General features: G+C 37.4%; 1 protein-coding gene across 5 annotated transcripts in view; it reads right to left on the bottom strand.

Annotated features, from left to right (window-relative positions):
* The window catches only part of USH2A (usherin), a 408,741-nt gene that overhangs the window by 75,898 nt on the left and 313,188 nt on the right, over window positions 1-19,655 (bottom strand). For all 5 annotated transcript variants that reach the window (XM_052805222.1, XM_052805224.1, XM_052805225.1 and 2 more), the window contains exons 51-58: window positions 18,865-19,088; window positions 16,260-16,470; window positions 15,669-15,866; window positions 14,929-15,083; window positions 12,936-13,134; window positions 6,050-6,157; window positions 5,333-5,516; window positions 4,464-4,621 (exon numbers count right to left, since the gene is read on the bottom strand). In XM_052805222.1, the coding sequence (XP_052661182.1) occupies window positions 4,464-4,621; window positions 5,333-5,516; window positions 6,050-6,157; window positions 12,936-13,134; window positions 14,929-15,083; window positions 15,669-15,866; window positions 16,260-16,470; window positions 18,865-19,088 (1,437 nt within the window). The remainder of the gene's footprint in view (window positions 1-4,463; window positions 4,622-5,332; window positions 5,517-6,049; window positions 6,158-12,935; window positions 13,135-14,928; window positions 15,084-15,668; window positions 15,867-16,259; window positions 16,471-18,864; window positions 19,089-19,655) is intronic.

Here is a 19,655-nt window from a genome sequence, read left to right as displayed (position 1 = left end):
ACCACACGACTTGGTTAGTTCCAGAGTTCATAAATTTATGTCAGAATAAAAGGAACCGTAAAAGCACAAGTGAACCAATTTACCCTAAGTGTAAATGGCAGTTTTGTTATTTGGTGTCAAAGTTACCATGAGCACAATGACAACCTGCCATAACACATTTTCATGTTCACTAAAGAACAAGGATTTAGTTGGTTAATATTCCCAGCAATACTCTTTTTCATAATTTACAACAACTAGATGCTGATAGGTTATTTAACATTTATGAAGTTAAGATGTAATCAGAAAAACCCTGATTATCTTTACAAATAAAAAAGTTAAATTATTCCACTTTTTTTCTCTGTGACTTCATTTCACAGCAGGTGCACATTTTGCAATGGGACAAGTCAATCAAACTGAACCTTGTTTTTTTGTGGGCATATTTGGATAACATTTAATGGACAATTCTGTGCAAAACTCTGCAAATTAGGGTTGACGGCTCTGTGTACTTCAAAACTAGGGTAGGTCAAAAATAGAATTTGCAGCACAACATGCTTAGAATTGGGGGAAAAAAAGCTACAGTCTGTTTTACAGACTGGTCACCAAAAATCTGTTTGAAGTCAGTTGCTGAAAAATTGTTTAATATGATGTGAAACCCAATCACAATTAAAGCAAAATAGTTGAACCGTTTCACTTATAGTAAACAAAATAAGAGTGTCACATCTTGTATTTAAAAACAAGTAAGAGTAAAGTTGTATTTTAATATTTAACCTCACAAAATAAAACAATCTATTTGGCTTCCTGAGATTAAGTATTTACATTAAGCTTCAAATATCCATATATCTCATTCTGGTTGCATCAAGTATTCCCAACAAGACTCAGAAGACAGTAACAGCTGGAGATGCTGCCTGCTTTCAAGATGGAGAACTTTGGACATTGAGCTTGAAAAGATTGTCCTACAGTGATGTGGAGCAAACAATAATTTACATGAGAAAACAAAAATGAGGAAATGTAACATTGGCTTAGCAAAAGTCAGAACAATTTGTTAGGCCACCAATAAAGGAGAAACCAGGTTAGCTGGGGAAGCTAAGAGACAAAGCTAGGAGACAAATAAATGTCATTCAAATACCAAACTTGATCTCAAGAAGAATAAAGTAGGAATCCAGACATGTTACACAACTTTCATTCTAATTGATAAGCAAACCCAGAGGTGGATGAAGTAGACTGTTACAACATGATGACAGAAGACATTTTAATCCAGATGAGCATTAACATATGAAGCAAGTAACCCAGCAGCAGAGGACAGGATCCTCTTTTGAGTATGTTCAGCTTTCATGGTATCACCAGCAGCAACTGAAGATATCTAGAAGAATCAGGGCCCCAGTGAGGACCAGTGGGGTTGTCAATGAGTTGAAATGCATGATGGCTACCTGCCTACCTATCAATAACATTTATGGATATGCCTTGGGAGAATTATGTGGTGGGTTTTTTTCCATTCAGCTTTTCTGCTGCTATCCATGGCACTAATAGTTGTTCCATAATAATTGTAACATATCCTTCTGTAGCGTATCAGTGAAATGTACCGTACCTTTGAGGTCTGTGCACTGAGGCAATACAACACAAGATAATGGGATACCTATTTCAGAAAATAAAGTCCTATTTTCCATAGTGACTGAGGTGTGTCAAATATTTTTTCTGAATCCATCACTTTAACCACTACTTGGCCACATTGCTATTTAGCTAAGTCAGGAGTTTTGAAATGCTACTTATCTATAAAGTCATAAGATTTAGATACATTACAGATGTTGAAACATTAAAATTAAAGCCATCCAAAAGGAAGGTCTGTGTAATATGATGTCCTTAATTAATCCTGAGGGTGATTATTTGACCCAAATTTATTACAGCCGATAAGATAGAATGCCAAAAGCATCCCTGATATCCACAGACAAGAAGACACTATGACCAACTACCCTCTCATCAAAACTTGGTTAATAAAAAGCACTTTTTTTCATGGACACTATACCAATTAAAACAACTGTCTCATCCAAGAGTGACTGCCAAGCCTGACAATCCTTACAACAAACACTGCATTCTGGGTTTATAAGAAAAACCTCTATTATCTCAATATAGCCTACTGTGAAACAAGGATATATATACACAGAAAAAAATAGATCAGAAAAAAAAAAAAAGTTACTCCATGCACAATGACATAAATAAGGATAAAAAGTTGTAGACTCTTTAGGCTAATCCTACCAAGCTGGCATCTGCATGCATAGGACCTGTTAATGGGATGTATGCCATTCCAGCAGATCAGAACCCCCAAAACAAACCTCCACCTGCATCCCCCACAGTCTTCCTCTTGGGAAAAAACCATGAGGACCACAAAGGTCTCAGAATGAGCATGAAGCAGGATTATGAAGGGGTCAAGAATTAATTTCCTAGCTTCTGCATATACCTATGGTTCTGCATGCAGGGTTTCTTTTAGTAGCATTAGTAGCGTTTAGTAACATTTCTCTGCTGTTAGTACTCCCCATTCCTGTAAGATCAGCTGGTGGCCCTGAGGTGCTATAACGAAAGGAACAGCAAGTTTTGCTTTCCTGTCTACCTAACAGGGGCACTGTATGAAAAACAATCCCTTATTCATACTTAAAAACTTAAATAATTGGCCCCACAACGAGAAGGCAAAGAGGAAGTGAGATAAGTGTTCAAGGTGCGTCCCAGTACCCAGGAAGAAGGACATGTGCCTTCCCCTGACTGAGGAGAATGATTCCTACAGCCATGTGAATACATCAACCTTGCATCCTCTACAGAGCCATAATGTCCAGCCTCCTCCTCATCCCTCCGATCGTGTGGTTTCAGGAATACATGAACCTTTGTATGCACAATCTTAACTGCAACATAACCAAATGTACTACACAGAGCCTGATTCTCCTTGCAGGCTTGTAACCTACTGCAAGTAACAGGAATTTGAGCAGCTGGAAAAGAAAAGGTCTAGAACAACAAGGACGAGCTTTTCTGGGAAACTCTTCACAAGCCTACACTATTCCAGTATATTCTTGTGTTTTAAATCTATTTGTAATGTTGCTGAATATTTTGTACCTTAAATTATATTTATTATAAAAACTATAATACAGCATGAGTCACTTTCCAATAAAACCAACTGTAGATTATATGCCATTCGAATTCACCTGCCTTCTGCTGGGTTCTAAATCCTTTCAGGCAGTAGGGGGAAAAGTTTAATTTAAGATTTTAATCTTTTTCATATATTATAGCATTTCTATAATGGATTTTGTGCTTCTGAAAACTAAAAGATTGACAGCTCAGGGTATTATAGATTTATTAATCATTGCTTAAATGGGTAGGGTGAACGCTGCTAAGCACTGCCACAGTACTTGCGATCCCAGCCTTGAAGGCAAAATACTTTTTCTAGGTGACTTTATTTTTAATGCCGATTGACTCTACTGTGACTGCTATGCAAGGAAAGAACATTCTAAATAATTAGGAAGAGCAGACATCAAAAAATTCCCTGAGTTCATTGATAAAACACATATTGCTGTTATTGCAATACGCAAACATCTGAAGTTTCTAAAAAAATTGACCTTATTTTAACTGAAAAAAACAATACCTAGAAACTGGAAAACACCTTGCTGGAGATGAACTACACTAGACAGAAAATTGTTCATGTACAGTGCTCTCATTGTCCCACAATAACTACAGCATATCATCTTTATAACATCAGTACAGTACACCAATCACTTAAGTTATGATCTATATTAATGAAACAGAGCACAGTCTCTCATATAAAAAGATGCTATTATTCAATTATTCCTTCTTAGCCTACCTCTGTAGCAGGCCAAGGCAACCTGGTGATGTTCAGGAGAAGTGTAACAAGAGGAAAAATATTTCTAGGCCTTTGCTGACCCACCCTCCTGCAAGGTAACATGTCCATATAACACTATGGTGCTCTGCTGAATGAAATTTACTCAATCAGGTCAAAGCTAGCACAGGATCTGTGTGTCACACTCTTACATCTTTTGTTAAAGGAGCTCAACATTGTATACGTGCAGGACAACAGGACATTGTAATTGCCAGGATAGCTATCAAGACATCATCAACCCAAAAGGCTGGCAGGTTTCCCTGTCAATAACGCAGGTTAGTCTGAACAGAAGGGAAAACTTATTTTCAGTGTGATTGGTTTTTTTTCCATAATACTTGCACTCAATAATAGTTTACAAGATCAAATTAACATACGGATTTTTGATCAGCTAATCCTCACAATACCCATGTCAAGTATATAGGTCAATATTATTAAAATAATATGTCTCTAGGAAACAGCAGCTTTAGATACTGGTTATTTAAATCGCACAAACACTAAAACCAAATATGAAGAATAAAAATATCAGAATGATTCAGCTGCCTGCCTGAATATACTAATTTTTCCATCCTTTCATTTTGCTACAAAGTACTACATAGAAATACATTTTTACCTGGCACATCCCAAGCTAGAAATATAGAATATGCATCAATTACTGTGACATTATATGGGACATGAATTTTCTCTGGTGTTCCTACTGGTGTTTGTATAACATATTTATCACTAGTGTTGCTGCCGCCCCAAGTGCTGGCTTCCAGCTGGTAAACATATCTGCGCAAACACAAAAAGATCAGTAGACACTCTGGTTAGAAGCTTTAGGCATATCAGTAATAGAACATTTCCATTTCTACCAATTTAAAGTGAATAGACTATACAAAGGGTATTACAAACACTGCATTAGTGAAGATTTTCACCTTTAAGTTTTCTTAATGTGAGAAAAGTAACTCTTTACTTATCATAATAATAATTTTAATACTAAAATTCACATTGACTCAGAAAGTGTCAAAACCAATTTCAGAATGGCCTCTATAAAAATATCAGCAGCTGCTACTTTTCAGCCAGTATGTTCAATATGCACAGAAACATTATAAACCATGTGCAGTGCTGTCTGCCATATAAAGACTTAAATTTTTCTAAGTACATTCCATGAGGGGGAACCCCCCCCCCCCCCCCCGAACAACCAATGAGCCAACAACAACAAGCCAAGGGGGAAGGAAAAAAAAAAAAAAAAAAGGCTCCCCCTCTTTGAATCAGAATGACCTATTCTCAAAAAAGGAAAAAAAGAGAAGTCCTTTGATAAAGGCTTTCCAACATTTGGAAGCCTCCTAAAAGTGCTCTACCAATTTTTCAGTAATTAAGTAATATTGTAAGAGATTTTTCTTTTATTAAAAGAGCAACTTACATTTTGTACATTTCACAAACACACATACATATACTATAAACACCTTTCACATATTACCAGGGCTTTTTAACATGCCTTACCTACTGTTAGGCTGCAGGTTAACATCTGTGAAATTCAGGTCTGTACTGCCACCCAGGAAAATCTGTTCTCCATCACGAAATAATCGATACTGAGTAATGAGTCCATTGGGTTTCTTAGGTTCACTCCAGTAGATTTCCACTTCCGTTGAGCTGACTGTGATATGATGAGGTTTTGGCCATACCCCTATAAACACCACGATTACACTATTTTAATTTTGTGACACAACTATAAAGGTTTTTTTTCCTTTCCCACAGTTTGTGCTGTTGCTTTCAGCAATGTAATGAAAGCATAAAACACTGCCAGAGAGAATGACAGAATTTAACACACTTTCTATATTTATCCTAAATAAAATGCAACCAACTAGACAAGTTATAGATTAATGGAGGACAAGGCCGAAGGCTCTAGCCTTTATAAGCCCAGTTGTCTCTGCATATTCATTTGTGCTTTAAAAAATACGCATCTGCTAAGTCTAAACTCACTGACTTAAAGATGAACTTGGGGAAATTGTAACAAAAAGAAAGTAGAAATGCAGTGCCAGACAGTCAGTATAAAGAGTAAGATACAAATACTCCAAGAGAGATGGTTTCTCTTGTGTAAGTTTATGTATGATAGCTTGATGGATGATAGTGGAGTTTTGCACCTTGTTAAACCATCAGAAAATACAAGCCCATATGACCATCTCTTTGCAGTTCTATAAGAATGTATTTTTCCCTTACCATGAGGAGCAGCTTGTAAAGTTTGACCTGAAAGTGGTTGGCTAGAAGCACACCCAACAGATGTGCATGCAGTAAGCATGAAACTGTAATTAGTATATGGCTGCAGACCTAGAAAGAGCAAACAGAGGTTAGACTGAGATGTTGACATCAGGCATCCCAAGAATTGTATCACTACATAGAAAGCTGGTGGACTTAAAGTTAGCTTTTAATAATTTTTGTAAACATAAAATATGAACCATTCTTATTTTACATCTGAATAATACCGAAATGGTGAATTCTTGCTAATTTAGATATATATCCTCTACCAGTTTAAAAGACCTGACAAAACAATTTGGATTGAATGTATGTCTATGCTGCAATGGATCTATGGATGCCCCTCATATAGACATATCTGAATTAGCTTCAAATCAATTCACTTAGATGGCACTTGCAGCGTAGTAACAAGAGTCCAGATCTCAGCCCAGATTATCATCTGAAAATCTACCCAGTTTCTACAGTGTAGGGTTTTTTTGTTTGGTTGTTTGTTTGGTTTCTTTGTTTGGTTTTGGTTTTGGGGGGTTTTTTTTGTTTCATTGGATTTTTTAAACTATACTTCTGTCTGTACAAAACAGTTAAAAATTAACTGGAAAGCACCTAAACGTTCTTGGCATATCTCCATCACTGGTAACGGCCATAGAATTTAAAAGGTTTCCAACAGATAAGCACCTTAAAGTGTAATTGCTTAGAGTTTTGGACTTGAAAAGCTGAAGAGCCTGTAATGTTTTGATAATTTATTACAAATATATTTGCAACAATAAGAAAAGATAACAAAATACTCTCTTACTTGAACATGAAATCTTCTACTATATTGCAAACAAGTCCAAAGACTTGTTTCTGCCCCCTTCCCAACTTCTATTTGTTCAACATTTCCCCCCTATTTTTTCCTATTTGTTAGATTTTATTATAAATGCTATAAAGCAGTTAGAAGCAGGACTGACAACCAAGCCCTCCCCATTACAAGATATTAATTTTAGTTACTTGTAATTTTTTAAAATCTATTTTTTCAGCTCAAACCTTCTATGCTGGACATCCTTGAATGAGACTAAAAGAGAATATACTGCTTTGACCTTTCCTTGGGAATTTTCAAACATCCTTGTGCTGTGTGTCAATGACTTCAGATTTGACATCAAGTTGCCTGCAGCTTAAGAATTTGTCTTTAGGACTCCTCATAAAATTGTACCCAAAATTTGGCTAAGATACTAAGCTTTTAAAATAGCCATTTCTGTACACCCATTAAAGGATTCTTACAGTTAAATTGTTAAAGATGCAGACCTCTGTGAGCGTATCTTGAACACCTCAGAGATCAGCTTTAACTGCTGATCAGACTGCCTCACAGAGCATGCTCCAGCCCAGGTTACAGGGTCTTTGCTAAACTACTCTTTTGGGTATTTCTCAAAGTTGATCTTAAAAATGATATTACCGGGCACAGACACTGAAAACCTCTCTCTCGCATGTTTTCAAGGACCCTCTTGTTAACACCTCATAATATATTAAAAAAAAGTTCCTGAGTGCAAAGGGGACAAACAGTGCAACAAGAAGCAGGAAATTATACACAAAAACTCTGTGAAAATATTAAGATTGCAAAACTGAGCACTCATAAACTAGGAAATCCCAGTGTTAGGACACTGTATGATACAAATTGACCTCCTAAAATTCCCTCCAACATGTGGTCTCTGGCGTGCCTAACTGTATGTAATCTGAGACTTTTTTGTAGTGTCTACCCCTGGAGCATACAGTTGCTTTACTAACACCAACCAGCTGAGCATTGAAATGGCTTAATACAGTACCAGAAGAATAATAAAAACAAAACAAAAAAACCCAGAAAGATTTCTCTCTCTCAGAAACAGGAGGCTGACTCAAAGAGACTGAGAGAAACAAAAAGCTCCCTGGACCTGCCAGAAGGCCATTTGGGATGTCTGGGACCTGGCTGTCAGAGTACCTGGTGTTATGCAAAACTTTATCTATCTGAGCACAACCGGTACCTTCAGCTGCAGCTCCAAGAGCTCAGGAAATTCAGGTCCCAGGACTCAGGCAGGGTTTCCAGAAAATGAAGAAGACATGGTTGTGACAAGCTGTGAAAGCTCGAGATGTGCCTTCCTCAGTACAACAGTCTGAACAGGTATAAATGCCCTCGATGACAGAAGCCAACTGGCTTGATCCAGAGACAGTCTCTCCTCCGTGCCATCCCACGCTTCATTCCCTGTAGCTTTCTAATCCGGCATCCCACAGGATTCAAGAGACCTGCCAGGGCCTGTCCCACTGCCCCAGCTGGGGAGCAGGGCAGGCCGGGGGCTGGGCCAGGACACGGGCCCGCAGGTGGGCCCGACTGGGCAGGGCTGGGTGGGAGCTGGAGGCCAGCACAGCTGCCAGCAGGGATTGAGGGCAGCAGGCTGGGCTGAAATGGGGTCCTGGGTCTGTGGGCAGGGCTGGGGGAAGGCCCCAGGGGAGTCTGGCAGCAGCTGAGAGAGAGCTGATGTGGGAGCGCCCTGCAGCAGCTAGGCCGCCCTGTGTGCTGCCGCTTGACCATCCTCCCAGGACACTGCCCCTTCTCCTTTCTTTTGGCAGCCAGTGCCACCAGCTCCTCAGCGATCCACATTTTATCCCTCTGGGTTGGCACTATCCCTGTTGCCTCCCTCGCTGTGCTCCACATTCACACAAACTTTGGGTTTGCACCTCCTTGACTTCCGCTGAGCAGAAACGAAATTTAGCACTGGGCAGACGCAGAATTAGGCCCATCTACACCGAGATTCCCAGAAGGAATAAACCTACCAAACATAGCAAAAGCTGAGGCAGCAGTCCTACATACAGGAGCATTCCCCCCCCCGCCCTTTTTTTTTTTTTTTTTTTTTCCCATTTTATTCCTCCCCGGAAGAGGTACAGCTTGTGGGCTGAATGAGGCAGTAACCCTACATACAAATGAGTACAGTACTGTGTAATGCAGACTGCTCGTGTGAAAGAGGCTGAATTAGGATTATACAGGTCAATTCATACGTATTGTGCAGGTCAATTTTTAAGTGCATGGCTTTGTGACCTTAATAACATACTTTTGATGTAGCTCATGTGCCTAATTGTAATTACTTCAAGAACCATGTGATTCTGTGACAAGAAAAAAAGATCTGGGCAAGATCTTTGTTTATAAACAAATCCTTGCTTATACCCAGTACGAAGATATTTTAATTAAAATGTATTACAAACAGAGAGAAAGGATAAGCAACAATTATGTAGAAAGGTAAAACCCTAAATGGAAGACATGCAGGCTGCTTACAAATTGAACAAGACGTGAAGGAGAGAAAATAAAGAGATGACTCAGAGGGACAGCCCTGGCTGTAACCTAATCATGAACTGGAAGAGAAGAAAAATCATCAGAACACTGTGTATAAAAGTAAGAAGGGAGAAAATGACAGTTGCAGACTAGAGAGAGGCAAAGGCATGGAGGAAAGCCAAGTATTTAACATTTCAGGATAGAAAAGATTACTGTGGCAACAAATTACTTGAATTCCCCTAAAGGGAGTCATGTTCACTTTTAAAGGAAACATGCATAATAAAGCAATACTCATTTACAACTACACTTTAAAGAGAAAAATGAGCATTAAAAAAGAGCACATGGTTTCACTAAATTTATTGGTGAAATTCTGATAGCTGAAACCTCTAGTCATATATGGAGCAGTCACAGCAGATTTTTACCTAGATTATTAAAGCTTTGCATTAAACCCCTTGTCTTATGCATGCTTTGGAAAGCTCTGTGCAAATCTATGTATGTGATTAATAAAATAAAAATAACAAGTAAAATAATCTTGAAACATAAACAGCATTTTGCTTTTCCAATTTCTCTACTTGATTGTTCACTAGGGGATACTTGTCTCCTTTTCTTTTTTCGTCTATTATTGTGGGGGAGGTTTAATTCTTTTTTTTTTTTTTTTTTTTTTTTTAACTTAGCAATCTATTTTGTTATTGCAGCATTTGTCATTTGCCAAAAGGCTGTGAAACACCGTTTTTTAAGAATGCATTGTTCTGTTAGCCAAATCAATTCCTTCTGATACTCTTTGTCTCCATTTGTGGGTATGGCTCCGGCAAGGTCATTAATTAGCTCCCAGGATAACACTTCTGGGCCCCGCCACGGGAATTTTACTCAGAAGGATGTCAGATTGCTGACCACAGCCTCACACAACCCCTCCACCCCCAAGAGTTTCCTTTAGATAAATATTAGTAATGATTCAGTGCTGCATGGAGATAAGAGTTGACCGGTGACAACATTTCTGTATCTCTTCAGTTTTCACTACCCTGAAATGGAGAATATGTTCAGATGAAAGAATTTCAAACCATTCAGTCATAAAGTATTTCTTAATATTGTTTCTTTTACTGAAATAAACATCAATGATCTTGCTTGGCTTTTACCTAAAGATGATTGATCCCACAAATTCTCGATAAAGCCTCTTACTTGGGATATTTTTTTTAGTGTATTAAAAAGGGGGAGTTGAGAAGAATCTTTGCTATAAACCCACCTGCTGCTGCTGAAGAGGGCACTCTTAGCTTTCTTTTACAATTCACCTAATTATTTTCTTCAGTCTTACCTTCTGCCTGGCCCCCACTGCAAAGCATTAGCAGGCCCATTTGTAAAGTAGTAGTAACACAAAGTGAAACAATGCCATAACTGTCATCCAAATTGTTCTGTACAGGGTAGTGGAAGTGTTCAGTAATAAATGATATAAAAAGGTCTTTTATTGACAAGCTGCCATGTGCTGTTTGCATTAGAGAATATGAGAAGATGATGGCTGCTGCCCCTAGGTCCCAGTGGCATTCAACTCAGTGAGATAGCAGAAAATGCTTCAGTTTGCTTAAAGCATTGATAACACCTCTAAATAATTAACTGAGGACTTCCTGTCTTCAATTACTTAATGCTTTTTTTAACATCTTGAGAGGATTATAAGCAATTTATGGATTTCACGTGATGAGCACATTCACCACTATTCCCACAAAGCATTTGTGGGATCATGTTTCCAAAGCTTTGATGTAATTAAAAATAAGCAGCAAGACAATGGTGCAGTGGCAAGGTGCTAGCCTTCTCGTCTGTTATTTCCAATACCCTAGATTCAAAGTCTCAAGAAATACTAATGCTACAGCTTCATTAATGTTCAACTGTTGCTCAGGGAAAAGTGGACAGTTTGGGGAAGACAAAAAAAAGAAAAAAAAGGAAGATGGGAAATTCAAAACATACATCCACAGGGAATAAGACAACAGTTCAAACATTTGAGATTAAGTATGAAATAAATTTGATTGTTTTATCTTATTCTTTTAATTTAGAAAGCAATAATTATCCACATTGCTAAATCACTGCCATGAATTCCACATTATTATCCAATGAAGCTCCTGCAGAAAACAGCACAAGATTTGATTATGACTGTCAGGAGGAACGATCACTTATTTCACTCCTGGCTTAACATGGCAGCATTGGACAGTGGCTTAGCAGAACAGGCACACAAAAGGAAAAAAGATCCTTGTTTCTCAGGAGGTAATTTCATTTCCTTTCCCTTCCAACTGGTAAGAAAAACAGTATTCTTTGCATTAAAATCTCAGTTACTCTGGAGGTATAACTGGAAGTGGGAGCACGAGAACTATTTTTCAATGGGTTTGATAAATCGTTCCTTGTTGGTAGGTGTTCTTTACAGTATAAACTTACAACAGCAATTCTAAAACATGTACCATCAACTGGCACACTCTAGTTAATATCTCATGTGCAGAAGCACTGAATATGGGGACAGGCATAATACACAGCTGATGAATTTCACACTTGAGCATGATATTGTCAGAGGGACAGCAATCCTTTACTCCTGAGTGACTACAGCAAGGACAAACTCTTTTAAAGCACTAAGGGATCCACTCTGACTCAGGACTCATGCTTTGAGGGGTGGCTGAGAGTGCCATACATGCTGTATAGGTTTTATGTGCCCTAAGTGAACTTCTACTCTTTGGGTGGCTATCATATGGTATGTATAGCATATGAATCTCTAAGTTTCCTACTTGGATGGGGGAAAAAAAATGAAAAATTAATGTATTTATGAATTCCTAAAAATCATAGATACAAGAATTTGATGAGCAACCTGAGGTCAAACAGTGGAAAGAGATATCCCAGAATGCTTATGTTCCTGGTTTCTGTTCAACAGAAACATTTCTAAGAATAATTTTGCTTCAGTGTAACTTTCAAATATAATTAAAAATTGAGTATGTGAAAATAATACATTTCAGGTCTGAGTCAAACCTTCCCCCAAAATCCCTTGACTAAAGCTTCTTTCAGATACACACATACACTACTGAAATTTCACCAAGTATTTAGAAAATAGCTGTAAGCAATATATAAGATTATAAACAGAATCCAGGATCTTTCCCTTTCTGTCTTCCTTTCCTTTTTATTATCTCAGGCATAAAGTACTGGATCCTTCTTGCTCCTACACTGCTACACATTCACAGCAGTACTAGTGACTTCAACTGCATTACTGCACATTAACGACAGTAAAAGAGAGAGTTGAATCTGTGTGAAGGAATGGAAAGCCTACGCAGAATATCTGAGACCTTGAGCACACCACAAAGCATGCATCTTGAATCAAGCTGGCTAGATTTATTTTAAAATTTTGCAATTAAACCTATTAATATTTTAACAAACAGCAGCCAGAAATGAAAGAATTGAAAAAAAAAATAAATTTAAGATATGTAAAGTCATGATAAAGCACTCTAAACTCTGCACAGTACTGGGGATTTAAAAGTTACTGTCAAGTAGCATTTTTAATATGTTAATACCGTCTTATATCTTAAGGATGAGACATTAGCCTGTCAGAGAGCTCTGCCTCCTTACCTGATAGTGTGTGCTGCATTCTGCTTGCAGCATCAGTGTATACAAGTCCTTTCCCTACTTGACTGATCTGGTACTCTCTGATGATACCATTTGGTTTCTTGGGTGCAATCCAGCTTAAATGTAATGCTGTTGAGTTCAAAGCACTGACGTCTGGTGGCTGAACACTCTCTGGGATTCCTTGGACAGTGACTGCAACTACCTGAAGACATATGAATTAAACAGCAATTTAATGTAATAGTACACTAGATACCATGATCAATGAGAATGTCACTTTTGTTTTAAAATGTTGTTTGGGCTGGCATATCATTACCAAGGGCCTGGAGAACTAGTTACTTTTTTCCTCCTTTTTCACAATGAAATCTGACCTTGAATACATTACATAAGTCTATGTCTACAATTTATCACAACAGGTTCGCCACGTTTTAGCTGCAGTGTATAGCACAGGGTGAAACAACAAAAACTGTATTGCTTGAAAACTCTTGATAACTCTCTTCCATATGGTTTGTCAGTGTCTCTGCATTTTAACTGCCTGATTTCATATATTTTAAGCAGCAGTAAACATGGGGCTAAGCCTCCATATATCCCATGCAATCTGAACTCTATTGTAGTTATTTGCAACTCCATATTTTTGTAAGGAAACCAAAAATTTTGAAAGATAGAATAACTTTGCACTTGTTAAACTCTTTCTACAAAAAAAGAAGAAAAAGGAAAAAGCTAATTTTCTATTGACACATCTCTACCATCTCCTACAGAGGCATTTCCAAATTACACTGGTTTAATAAGTGAGTCAGACCTTTCTCTCTTTGAGAATCACTTTTCTTTTTCTGTTATTACCACCATAAAGTATTTATATTATGCTGTAAATATAAAATGTGCCCTCCATAATATATTGTCTTAGTGCATTTGGTGGAATCAGTCCCTACTCGCAGACTTCAGTGTTTGCAACAGTAAACTCCTTAATTACAGGCAAGTGAAGTAAGCAGGATTTATTAGTTCAGGCCAATGGTTGCAGCAACTCTGCCCACATAGCTTCCAGACCACAGCTTTGTGTGCAGGTAGAGGACTATGTGCCTATCTCCATTCCTTTGCATTAGTGTTTCTTTTCTTATACTTTTGGTTGAGATTTCCACCCATAAGAAAAACATTTAAAAACCTGAAAAAAAAAATCAACTTTTTAATCCCGTAGATATTATAATTACAAAGCACAGTCATTATTCCCCACTTCTGCCCCACAGACCTTACACTCACAGTCCTAGAAATTAATTTTCATAGAAGAAGAATATTATCGTGAAAAAAACTTAAATAGTTTTTCCAAAGTATGAATAAGGCAGGTACTTTGCAGAATAGAAAATAGAGCTAGTTAAATAGTAATACTGGTGAAAGGCATCCGTGATGCAAAGTGATACAAAAGGAAATGAAGCAGGGACAAAAGGAAGGAAGAGATTCTGTTTGCTTAAAACTGAAGCAGAGGCAGGTTGTACACAAAGGGAGTGTAAAGCCTGAAGCAGGTGCAGACATGGAAAACCAGTGAAGGGTAATATAGTAAAAGGAGGCTCAGAGTAAGAAGGTTGTTGAACAAATTGATAGACTAGAGCTAAAGCAGATAAACTAAGAAATACCAAGGAAGAAGAGGCTATAGACCTCCTAGTGAGAAGCAAAGATTTAATTTCAAGGCTTAGAGAAAGTGCATTTTAATATTCCTTACTCTATTCTATCATGTATAGCTTTCTCTTTAACAAACGTCAGTTCCTACAGTGCAATTTCAGCTTTGCCAAGACTGAGATACTGCTTTCTTCTGCTGCTTGCTTGTATCAACCTTAGGTTCCAAATAATCACCTGTCAGTAGTTGAATCTAAATAAGATTATTGATGTTTTCACTTACTCAGTCAATAATCAGCATGTCTTCAAATTACACTTTTCCAAAAGCATTTTAATGTTACCACACTGGCTGATAAAATTCTGGCACCAGTTCCATAAAGACCAATTCACTAACCTTGCTGCTGTCTGTGCAACCAACAACAGTGCAGGCTCGCAGCTGGTATGAATATTCTTGGTATGGCTGGACACCACTTGTGTCCGTGAAGCTCATTTCTGTTCCTCTAAAACGCTCAATTCCATTTCGGAGAATGATATAGTGAATAATAAGACCTATTGCAGAAAGAAAGTTTTCCCTTTTGTTAGCTGAGAAATCCTGTGTGATGGTATACTATAATAATCTACTCTGCACATAGAAAATATTAAACGAAACCTCTAGGCAACCTGTGCAACAGACAATCATCCTGTTTAAATGGTTAATGTCAATTACCAACTACTGTCCTCAACCTCTACATCAACATCTCAGTATTCCTCATTTTTAAAAGAGCTATTCCAAGTTTTCTCACTGTTTGAAAATTGTAAGCAAGATATCCTGAAAGAAACATGAGTATCACCCCCCCCCCCACGAATCCCCAAATATTTTGTAACATGATTGTAATTATCTTATTTGCCAATTACTATTACAACTGTTTTCAAAAGAGGCTTCTGGGCACTTCTTAGAGACATACTAAACTGTCTTCTGTGAAGTTAGACTCTACTCTTACTTGCAATGAAAATTATTTCAACCTAAAGCAAATTATTCTTGTAGAGTTTAGGAATACATGTATTTCAGTCCCAGTGATTAAGAAATGTTTTGTGATTTTGGAACACTGTTAGTTGAATGATACAACACACTGGTTTTTTAACATATATCAATACCATTCGGTTGAAGTGGTTCCTCCCAGTTTAGAAGTATCATGTCTTCCCGATTATCCACTTTGGCCCATTTTGGTGGACTTACACCCTGTGGCACATCTTGCTTAGTGACAGCTCTGCTAATTTCACTGAAGCCTCTTCCATAGCTATTCCAAGCAGCCACTCTATAGTCATATGTGATAAAAGGTTCCAGGTTCTGGTCTAGAAAAAGAAAGTTACATACGGATCAGCTCAGTCTTATCAAAATACAGAATAACTTATTCTTTTCTGTGCCTACGGGACTACTTCTGTGTTTAAAGACAGATAGATATGGAAGTTGTTCCTTTAGTCAGTGTCATTTTCTGATATAGCATTACTTCTATCAACTTTTGTGAAAACAGGTTTAGACCTTATGTATTCACTGAACTTTTTGCTTCTCATTTCATTTCCCTGAAGATACTGTCCTGATTCACAGATTAATTCTTAAAGAATGATACTTCACTACAATTGCTTCACATTTAATTAGAATACTCGATAGCATTCAGGACATCTTTTTCTCCAGCATGAATTAAATACACTAGCAAATCACCAATCTGATATGCCACTTTTCCTTACCTGTAAATGAATACTGGTTTGGGCTTCCTGTGTAGACATTCTCCTCTTCAGCTGGACACACACCTTCCTTTATCTCCTTTTCTGTAGTACTCTGTGAACCTTTTACCCATGCACAAATATTCTCCCTAGGATCAAAGTCACACTTTCCACAATGTGCTGTTGCCTCCATAGATAAAGGGCAAAGGATATTAGCCTTGCATTCTTCTTTTACCTAAGGAATACACATACAATTTTAATACATTTATTGCATCTTCCTTTCTTTACAAATGCTTCCATTAGTACTTCTCTGTCTTTATGCAACATACAAATCAAGCAGCCACATGGAGTACATTGATATTTCTAGCATATGGGAGACCCTTTCAGCCTTTGGCCTGTCTTTGGTCATTAATGCTTTTATAATCCTTTCTACAATAAACACATTTTTTTTTTGGTAGGGTCCTTGCATGAAAACATCACAAATTTTAACCACTGGAAGCCCAAATGGCTGGGTTTGTTGAAAGTAGAAGAGTCTATAATCAAATGAGAACAGGATTTTATCTCAGAATCTGAACATTCTGCTCCTGCAAAGCCCAATATCCCATGGCAAATCAGTAGCAAATTCCCAGCCCCTCACACAGCTTGGCAAGTACACAAGAGGGCTCTCTGCAATTCCTTGGCAGCTGTCAAGGCTGGGAACTCTTATCCATGGGCGATATAAATTGTGTCCGCTACCACATCACTCCTAAACAGCAGTTTTGCTGCAATAAGAGGACCTCTGCAAACGTTGATGCAGATATAAGATTTAACCCATAAAGAACAATTCACAGAAATAGAAATATACACTGAACATCCACAAGTTTCCATTAAAATTCATGAAATAATATTTTTGCCAAACCATAAGCTAGAGAGCAGTAATTCTCATAAAATATAGGTTGTTGCAGGAAGAAATATACTGCAATATTTGCTACAAATATTTCTGCCCATTAGGCTACAAACTTTAGAAGGAAAACCAAACAGATTATATCTAATACTTCCTTAATTCACCTATTGAAATTAGTTTGTTAGCTGATTATGAACTTCAGCTAATTTAATTTCCCAAACTTTCACAAAAATTATGTTGTGATAGATATCAATATAAGATGTAGGATATAGATGGATTGGATTCACATACAAAGTAGCTCCAGAATGTGTCTCAGAATATCAGTCGTTTTAATGTTAGTAAATCTATACATATCAGAAAGCCAGCACTGCTACCTCTTCTCTACTGCAAGTAAGTGAAATACAAAGTGCTTCCTTTGTTTATGCATTATACCTAAGGCATGGATCTAGCATGTTATCTACCAGAATGCATTAACCTATTCTCAGCCATTTTTTGCCTTGCATGAACTACTAATACAATGCATTGAGAAACTGTAGCTGACTCATCACAACACTTGGATTTTCTCTAGGAGAAAATTATTCAGTCTGAAAATGAAATGACATTAAAACCTTGACATGAAAAGGAGAAGATGGAAAAAATATTTGTGTATTAACTTAGCAGATGAACGAAAAGGATACAGGAACACCTGTATGTGGCAGGATGGGGTCTGTTTTTCTTTTTACTTTAGTGATAAATTCCACAATATCTACATGATTTCCATATTGTAGATTTCACAATATCCAACCCTCTTTCTTTCTCTGCCACCCACTTTCTCCCTCTCTCTCTAAATATAAATAAATAGAAATATAAATTTATATTTATATAAAAGAATATACAGATATATAAACAGGGTTTCCATCCTTTGAAAGTTCATTTTCTTAAATAAAAATTGTAATAACAGTGGACAATATTTTTACAGCTTATGTATAACACCAAGATGTTAATTCTTGAAGATTTCTGTTGAATTCAACTGGAGTTGCAAGACTACAGCTTTGAAAGTTTGGCCAAATTGTCTCATGCTGATACCTATAGTCACTGGCCACTCTTAGAAAAGACAGAATTAGCCTTTATGGTGCTTAGTTTACTCTTACATTAAAACAGAGTGAAAAAACCCCAGTATAACTCACGAGGTACGAAAGGCACCCAAAATATAATACCCTCATTGTTGCTAAAAGTTATACAGAGACCTATCCTAGTACTGCCGAAACTTATGCCAAAATTGCCACTGGTTTTCTACAGGATCAGGATTAAGTCCATCAAGAAAATATAAATTGCTTTTTTTTTTTTTTTTTATTTCAGGAGGTTGGGGAATCTATGTTATACTGCCTGTCCAAATTGAAATCTAGTAGCATTTTTATACTTCAGAACTGGCCACTTTAATTTCAATTTCCACTTAAAGAACATCAGGAACTGTGGTCACAGAACGGAAGCTGGCTATACATGCCAGTCTTGTTAGTATGCCAGCTTTTAGCCACTGTACTAATCTGAAGTGCTGGGCAACACTTCACAGAGGCAGCTAATCATTATTAATTCCTTTAGAATTCATTGCAATAACATCAATCATAGTGAACACATTCGGTATTAATATGGATGTAATGTGAAAATGAATAATGCACACAGGAGTTTTTATATTCCTATTTTAGAAAAATAGTTATGAACAGTGTATTTCTCTTTCCATCGTCAAATCAGAGCTTTTCTATCAATTACCTTCATCATCATTCCAGCTGAAATCTTGTCAGAGCAAACATATTTCAAAGGATTATATCCAACTCCATTACAGCATTCTTCGCTCTTTGGAATAAGTTCAGTCTCACAGCATTTTACTGGCACTTGGTCATTCTTTCTAACATGTGCTAGGAACTCACCACTGGAACCTGAGCAGCATATGGTATCTGACATATTCACATATTCCTGCCCACAACAGAACATCCCTGAAACGAACAAACAAACAAAAAAAATCTATGAAATGTAAGTAAATAAATAAATAAATAGATGAAGAAAGGCGAAAGCTCAGAATGCAATATAGCTTGGCATAAAACCATCAGCAGCTGGAATTATGCAGATTTACCTAAAGTGAGATTAAATTCAAACATGAGGTGACTGAACTAAGTGTCCTGACTTCTAGACCTGGTGAAAACAATCAAGAATTAGAGGAAAAACCAGGGATCCCCTACAATCAACTTACACCATTGCTGAACTTTTGTAAGAACCTTTGCTGTGAAATACCATACCAAGGTACTGTGCACAGCAGGTCGAAGACAGACTGTTGATGAAAATTTCCTGTCGAATGTAGAAGTTGAGGAAGCTTCTCCATGTACTTTCCAGTCAGGTCTCATTCATCCCCCCTCACATGGGCAGTCTTCCAATAGTGCATCTCAGCATTCCAGAATGTTTCACGTTATATTTTATGTTTTAAGTGGGGGTTCATACTAGGTACGTAGAACTGAATGGGTGACTTGCCAAATACCCACAGTGAAGCTTTGGTCATCTAATGCAGA

Source organism: Harpia harpyja, chromosome 13, assembly GCF_026419915.1.
Source record: "Harpia harpyja isolate bHarHar1 chromosome 13, bHarHar1 primary haplotype, whole genome shotgun sequence".
In the NCBI taxonomy this organism is placed as follows: Eukaryota; Metazoa; Chordata; class Aves; order Accipitriformes; family Accipitridae; genus Harpia; species Harpia harpyja.
The sequence above is the reverse complement of the archived record's forward strand: the minus strand, read 5'-3'. Positions and strand labels throughout refer to the sequence as shown.